Source organism: Juglans regia, chromosome 13 (genome assembly GCF_001411555.2).
Source record: "Juglans regia cultivar Chandler chromosome 13, Walnut 2.0, whole genome shotgun sequence".
In the NCBI taxonomy this organism is placed as follows: domain Eukaryota; kingdom Viridiplantae; phylum Streptophyta; class Magnoliopsida; order Fagales; family Juglandaceae; genus Juglans; species Juglans regia.
This window is the reverse complement of record NC_049913.1, coordinates 26,105,206-26,113,149: the sequence shown is the minus strand read 5'-3', so window position 1 is coordinate 26,113,149 and position 7,944 is coordinate 26,105,206. Positions and strand designations below refer to the sequence as shown.

Below are 7,944 nucleotides of genomic sequence, written 5' to 3'. Positions count from 1 at the left end.
AAATTATTTTTTAATTTTAATTAATCTAATGATAATGCTCTTATAAAAACATTTCTCTTTCCTATTTTTTTCACTCCATTCCCTTAACGCTATGAGGAGCGATCTCTCTCTCTCTCTCTCGAAGTTTCTTTTCTAAACCAAAATAAATAAAATAAAAATAAAAAAAAAGTGAGTTTTAAATATTGTGAGTTAGGAGTATGGGTGTTTTTTTACCTCGGGAGTCGGGACCACAGCGGAATCTTAGTGACGTAAGCTGACAAAACCTTTCATTTTATATTTTAATCTCTCCTGATTAAAATATTAAGAAAGACTCTATAAATAAGGGACAAAGCCTACCATACTTAGGCTTGAAGGAGCAGCTCCATAAGCATCTTCCGAATTCCGCTGCCTTCTAGTCTTCGATCCTATCTGTTAATCACGTTCTACCAAAAGCATGGGCGGACCTTCACTTGACACCCTCAAGCCTACCACTATCAAATTTCTCTGTAGCTATGGCGGCAAAATCCTTCCCCGTTATCCCGACGGAAAACTCCGGTATCTTGGTGGCGAAACCAGAGTCCTCGCCGTTGACCGTTCCATCTCATTTTCTGGTCAGTCAACCTCTCTCTGTTTAGTTTTTGTTTTTGTTTTTTTTTTTCCCGTTTGGATTTAAATTTTGAGGAAGAACATTTCATTGAGAGTGAGATTTATGATTATGTGGTACAGAGCTGTTATTGAAGCTGGGGGAATTGTGCGGGACGTCTGTGAGCCTTCGTTGCCAATTGCCTTCAGAGGACCTTGACGCTCTGGTGTCGATCACGTCCGATGAAGATCTTGCTAACCTCATCGAGGAATACGACCGAGCGGCATCGCCACCGTCGTCTCTGAAGATCAGAGCGTTCCTATCGCTGGCCAAATCCGCCAAAAAAATCATTTCTCCTCTTCCTTCGTCGTCGTCGGCTTCATCTTTATCGAAATCGTCGTCGTCGTCTTCGTCGTCTCACAGTCCCACCGGTTCCTCTTCTAGATTTTTGGTGCCGGTGGTCGATAGGTACTCCCGCCAGATCCCGGCGCCTGTAGCTTATCAGAAATCGGCACCGAAGATTCATCCTCACTGTGCGTACCATGCTCATGGAAATCCTAGGCAGATTTATCTCATCCACAACGGGAACCACTGGCAATAACATCAAACAGATGGGACGAAAACCCCTGCGAAGAAGGCTAAGCAAATCTATAAAGAAAAATACTACCCATAAAAGGAAAACAACCTAAAAAAAAAAAAAGTTTCTTCCGCGTTGAGTTTCCTTTATATTACATTTGTGTGTGTGTGATGTAATGGGACTTTAAGTTGCTTTTGAATCCGACGCCATTAATGAATTTTCAGTCCAGTTTCGTTATGCCTCACAAAGGAAAATGCGGTGGCGAGTTATGTTAGTTTCGTTTCTGTTTGGGATATCCATTATTATTGCGCGCACAAGCTCTTCCATTGGCCACTGCCCCCGTTCGAGTTAAGCTCTGTTAAAGGCGCCGTCGTCCATTGGCTTACGCAAACCGTAACAGCAGGTGCCTGTTTGTTTTTTTCAAACTCCGCAGCATTATTGCGTGCCACGTTGCCTTTTTCCTCTTTTAACTCCACCATTTGCCTTACACGTTTTTCTGTCTGTTCGGTCCTCTCGCATGTATGGCATGTGCATTATCCTTGTTGCCGCTGCCGTTTTATGCTTCTCTTTTTCCATTTATTGATTATTGGTTTATTTTTTTGTATTTTGTAATTGCTTTATATACGTTTACGTGTGTGTACTTTGAATTTTGTGATTTGCAGGTTAACGAGAAAATGAGGGGCAACTCGATCGAGCGGAAAGATGATTGCGAAGATATCAATTGGCAGCGAGCGGGTGATTCCTTTTCTTTTTATAAAATGGTATGGAGTAAACTCACTCATACTTCATCAGATTTTTCTTCTCTATTTTTCAAAATTAAAAAAAAAAAAAACAAACAAACTGCTTATATATCGGCTATGTAATATTTGAAAAAGTTTATTGATAAATCTTATTTTTTTATGTAAATCACTCGTATTCAAACTTTCCTGAATATTCATTTTCCTGACTAAAGTAAATTATATAATGTTTTTCAATTCCCCATTTTAATGGATGGATAGAAGGATATAATTTTTGTAAAATAATGTTATTTTTATAAATTATTTTGTTTATAATATAGTTTTTTAAAGTGTTGTGAAATGTGTTGTGATTGAATTATTATATATACTAGTGGTGGTATAAATACGCTGTTGTTCTATTTTATCTTTTATAAAAATGTGAAACGGTCCTTCAAAAACTTATTAGAATCGTGATATTTAAGACCATGCTTTTTGTCTTTAATATTTGGGAAATTAAATGCTTCGTGATATTTTATTGTTGTGATGGGATTTGCTATGCTATAGGCCATGCCTAACTGTTGATGGATGGTTGTGCGTTTTGACCAGATTCTATCCCAACTGCAATTGAAGAAGCCATCGAAGCAAGCAATGGTGTTTTCCACATTAATGATCAAACGTATACTTCCAAAACCGATGGCGATAAAGTAACGGCGACGTTTGGGGGACCAGGGGACTGGGAGTTGGCCAGAAAAATGCCCCCCATGACATACAGCTGGTACATGAATGTGCACCAAAATACCATTAAAAAATACATATACAATAAAGAATTATAAAATAAAATATACAGACAACAATACTTATGGACTGACACCTGTTCCGATTGAGAAGGAAAAGAATAGAGCCATGGATTTTTGGTAGAAAGAAGGGGTCTCCACTCAAGTACCATTCAAAAGGAAGATCACTCATGTGCTGACTTGGTTTGAGTACAGATATGGTGATCCTAGTCCTACCCAACTCATCAAAAGAAACCAAACAAAATTGAAAGAGACTTCATCATTGTTACTTCTGAGATAAAGCAAAATAAAAAATATAAAAAACGGTGGTTAAGGTTATGGTGCTACCCCACTCAGTGTGATTTTTTTGTATCTTTTGAGGTTACTGATAAAGAAGCTATGCCACAAGAACCATGATTCATTGAATCCATTTTTTTTTTCTCTCTCTCATCTTTTTGACTCTAAAAACAAAATGAATGATTTTCTATTTTCACGAAGGGTTGGGTATTGGTCATAGAGAGAGAGGCGTTGTGGGGGAAGGTGGCAATGTCATGGATCCCACGATTGATCACCACCGAGTATAATCCGTGGAGGCTGAAACGTGAGGTCACTGTTAAATGTGCGGGCAAAGACTAGTGTGTGGTAAGGTAGCAACTACTGCAAGTTGCTGCTCAAACGTATAGACCTGTTCGGGATAAGAGATTGGGACCCCCAGACTGGGGATAAAAAAGAAAAGAACGAAAAGAAAAAAGCTAAGGTACGCTGTTGGTATAGTGTTTAAACCCATTATGCATTCACATGTTCGGCAACACAAGTCGTTCAAAAAAAAAAAAAAAAAGTGGACAATATGGAATGGACAACGTTAAGGACTTGTCTTAGAGCTTTCTCACATGTGATTACATGTAATCAAAGAAATGTGTGGTTTGGAGGTTCGGGAGAATGACTCTGATGTTTAAATCAGTAATAACAATAAAGAATCTATCTCTAGTCAAAGAATTTCTCTCTAATAAAAAAAAAAAATCAGATAGACTTCATTGTCATATCTGGATAGTATAAAAATAGCTTACGATGTTTCTGTTGTTTGATAACTATCTTATCTGTTATTTAAAATTCAAATCTCGAAATGTTGGAGGCTTAATCTATTCCTAATAAACCGATAACTTTCTTTATCCGAAACTTTCAAACTATTATTCTTTCAAAATATTTGAGAAGTATTGGACTCTCGGTTGATTAGGTTATTAGGCTGAGCCGTAATTCAGACTCGTGGTACGACCCGATAGGTCTTGGGGATATTAAGCCCCTTCCATTCAAATTGATATTAAAATTGACTAGTAAATTGTATATACTATGTACTCTCAATAGTTGAGATCATGCCACAAGTTTAAGCCACAATAGAGACGGGTTACATAATGGATTAAAATGTCTTGATATAGGATCGATACCGGCTCAATCAGTTGTAGGAGTTTGAGGCAAAAACTTTCAGCGAGTGAGATCTTTTTTTATGTATAAAAAATAAATTCTATAAATTAATTTGAATCTTAATTTTTATTTTAAAGTTATTCCTATCCTCTTGCAAAGTATAACTACTAATTAAAATTTTATACCACCTTCTCAATTGATAAATGACTTAATTTTTATTGGGAAATGATTAGTTTAGAAAGGAGTTTATCAAATTTAGTTCTACAAAATGTGCTTTAGGTTATTAGAGCATACACATCATGAAATCAACACTTTTACATCACCAGATGATGAAGAATCAGCTGCTCTTGGAAACATGAAGAGTTCTGATATGAAGGCTCAATTATCATCAGATGAACACACAACTTGTAATACTTTTTCATTTAATTTACTAGAAGGCCCTTCCTTCAACTGAGGTGTAATGTATTTTTATGTAAACTTATTGTATAGCAGTACAAAGGTTGATGGAATATTCGAATAGTTGGTTAGGATTTATTTCTCTCTTTCTGTATAAAGCAGCAGCACTATGCAGAGTAATGTACTATGCACGATGGAATAAAATTAAAATCACTTTTCCATTCATTCTCTCTCTGCTTCTCTTCTCCTCAACCTCTGACTTCTTTTCATTCATCTCCTTTTGCTTTTCTTCCTTTTAGCTTTTGTTATTCTTACATGGTATCAAGAGCCACAGAGTGAGCATATTCTGCTATGGCTACTGATTTCACCAATTCTATTTTTCTAGATTTCACAAACATCATCAACCCCTATCGCCTTGATCATGGGGACAATCCTTCCATTCCCTTGGTCCCTGACCTTCTCAACTCAGAGAATTATACAACCTAGTCTAGAGCTATGTGCAGAGCTCTTCGTGCCAAGAACAAATTTGGTTTCATTAATGGAACCTTGACCAAACCAACAGACCTTACTGACCCTCTCTATGATGCTTGGGAGAGATGCAATGACTTGGTAGTCTCCTGGCTTCACAATTCCATTAACCCAACCCTCAAATCCAGTATTGCATTAGTGGATAATGCACAACAAATCTGGACTGAACTCAAAGACAGATTCACTCAACAAAATGGGCATCGAATTTTCCAGCTCAAAAAGGCTCTCACAGGTTTGCAACAAGACACTGATTCAGTTAGTGTTTATTTTGGAAAACTCAAAACCATTTGGGATGAACTCATCATCTATGATCCTATGCCTAATTGTTCTTGTGGCAAACTTGTTGTACTTCTTGATAGATATAAAAGGGATTGTGTAATACAATTCCTCATGGGCTTAAATGATTCTTATAACATTACCCGTGACCAAATCATGTTGCTAGATCCCTTGCCTCCCATAAACAAAAAATTTTCTATGATTCAACAACAAGAAATGCACCATCTAGTCCTTCATGGCCAACCTTCAGCTGATTCAATGGCCCTTGTTGTGAATCAGCCATACCCACCTTATAAGCCATTTTCCAGACCAACCCAGCCTCCCAAACGTGACAGACCCTTTTGCACTCACTACAAAATTCAAGGTCATACTCTGGACAACTGCTTCAAAGTAAGAAATGCTCAAGCACCTATTTGCAAACACTGTCATTTGAAAGGACATCTAGCAGACAAGTGCTACAAAGTGCATGGTTATCCACCTGGGCATAAATCCCTTTCTTGGTTATCCTTTTGGGGTAAAAGGCTACAAGCTGCTAGATCTCAACTCTAAGACAATTCTCATCTCTAGGGATGTAACCTTCTATGAATATGTTTTCCCCTTTCATCACCTCTCCCATTCCTCCACACCTACACCACTAGCATCACCCTATCCTTCCATTCCTTCTCCTTCTCATTACACTCTTTTATCTTCAGTCTCTACTAATCTGCCCACCCACTCACAAAATTCCATCACAACACCTATCTCTCCTCCACCAAACCCTTTTTCTCCTTCCTCTATACCAACCATTTCAGACCCTTCTTCTACGTCCCCCATACCAAACATTTCAGACCCACCCCAACCTATTCTTAGGAGATCCACTCGAACCAGAAGAGCTCCACAATACCTCCAAGACTTTCACTGTCAGCAGGCTAGCTCTATCTCACCCTCTCAATCAGTGGACATGGCAACTTCTACATCAGGTATATCATTGTCTTTGTCTTCTTTCATTTCTTATAATCATTTATCTCCTGCCCTCTCTTTATTTTCTACAACCATCTCATCAAATCCTGATCCACACACATATAAACAAGTTGCCAAGGACCCAGATTGGTGTAAGGCAATAGAGACTGAACTTGAGGCTTTAAAACTAAACCAAACCTGGACCCTTACTGACCTACCCCCTGGCAAGGTTCCAATTGATTGCAAATATGTTTTCAAAACAAAATACCACTCCAATGGTACTGTTGAGAGAAAGAAAGCCCGTTTGGTTGCTAAAGGTTTTACCAAACAGGAAGGAGTGGATTACCATGAGACTTTTTCACCAGTGGTTAAGATGGTGACTATCAGAACTATCCTAGCCTTAGCTGCCATTAAGGGTTGGTATCTTTAACAATTTGATGTCAACAATGATTTCCTTAATGGCGAGCTCAAAGAAGAAATCTACATGAGGAAGTCACCTGGTTACACGAAGGGTCATCCTAGCCAAATAGGCCTCACGCCAATGGTATGACAAGTGTTTTGCCTCCTTAATTCAATTTGGTTTCACTCAGTCTAAGGCTGATTACAACCTTTTCACTTACATCACTACCACCACTTTTACAGCAATACTAGTCTATGTAGATGACATAGTAGTTGCAAGTAATTCCCTTGAATCCATCTATGTCCTGAAGAATTTTTTAAACACTAAATTCAAAATAAAAGACCTTGAATCCTTGAGATATTTTCTAGGCATTGAGGTTGCTCGATCACCCACTGGAATTCACCTCTGTCAAAGAAAATATACCTTAGACCTTCTTGCAGATTCAGGTATGTTGGCCCCCAAACCTTTGAAACTTCCAATGGACCAAAACCAAAAAATGAGCAAATCATGTGGCACACCCTTAACTGATCCTACCCCATATAGACAGCTCATTGGTCGACTTCTTTATCTCACCATCACAAGACCAGATATCAACTACCCAACACAAGTCCTTAGTCAATTCATGGATCACCCTTCCACCTCCCATTTTGCTGCAGCTCATAAGGTATTAAGATACCTTAAAAACTCACCTGGCCAAGGCATCCTCTTGTCCTCTTCTTTCTCCATTCATTTAAGAGGATATTGTGATTCAGATTGGGCATCTTGCCCCGATACTAGAAAATCAGTCACTGGCTACTGTATTTTCCTAGGCCAATCCCTCATCTCTTGGAGATCCAAGAAACAGACAGTGGTGTCCAGATCTTCTGCTGAGACGGAATACCATGCCATGGCTTATATTTCAATTGAATTTACTTGGCTCAGACAGTTGTTTAATGACTTGTCCATCCCTCATCAACAAGCTGCTGACTTGTTTTGTGACAATCAAGCTGCTTTGTACATAGCAGCAAATCCAATCTTTCATTAGAGGACAAAACACATTGAAGTGGATTGTCACTTGATCTGAGATCAAATTACAGAAGGTAGAATCAGAACTGCCCATGTCTCTACACAATCTCAACTAGCTGATATCTTCACCAAGTCTCTTCCATCCTATTTGCTTTGTCCACACCTTTCCAAGATGAGAATAGTTAACATCTATTCTCCATCTTGCAGAGAGATATTAGAGCATACACAGCATGAAATCAGCACTTTTATATCACCAGATGATGAAGAATCAGTTGCTCTTGGAAACATGAAGAGTTCTGATATGAAGGCTCAATTATCATCAGATGAACACATTGCTTGTAATACTTTTTCAC

At 38.4% G+C, this 7,944-nt stretch overlaps 2 protein-coding genes across 2 annotated transcripts; both read left to right on the top strand.

Moving 5' to 3' along the window:
* The first annotated feature begins 302 nt into the window (after positions 1 to 302).
* LOC108989742 lies at positions 303 to 3,054 on the top strand. Its single transcript, XM_018963465.2, has 4 exons — positions 303 to 590; positions 706 to 1,542; positions 1,802 to 1,900; positions 2,462 to 3,054. Exons 1-2 carry the CDS (start codon positions 434 to 436, stop codon positions 1,161 to 1,163), a joined length of 615 nt encoding a protein of 204 aa, XP_018819010.1. The 5' UTR covers positions 303 to 433; the 3' UTR covers positions 1,164 to 1,542; positions 1,802 to 1,900; positions 2,462 to 3,054.
* A 1,884-nt stretch (positions 3,055 to 4,938) lies between these two features.
* On the top strand, positions 4,939 to 5,796 carry LOC108989725. Its single transcript, XM_018963445.1, has one exon. It carries the CDS (start codon positions 4,939 to 4,941, stop codon positions 5,794 to 5,796), a length of 858 nt encoding a protein of 285 aa, XP_018818990.1.
* The last annotated feature ends 2,148 nt before the right edge of the window (positions 5,797 to 7,944 follow it).

What these genes read in the sequence shown, in the direction of transcription:
- LOC108989742 (XM_018963465.2), top strand. Translation starts at nt 434, where the DNA reads ATGGGCGGACCTTCACTTGACACCCTCAAGCCTACCACTATCAAATTT. An exon ending in CCGTTCCATCTCATTTTCTG is followed by an intron (nt 591 to 705) that starts GTCAGTCAACCT and finishes TATGTGGTACAG; the next exon opens with AGCTGTTATTGAAGCTGGGG.
- LOC108989725 (XM_018963445.1), top strand. Translation starts at nt 4,939, where the DNA reads ATGTGCAGAGCTCTTCGTGCCAAGAACAAATTTGGTTTCATTAATGGA.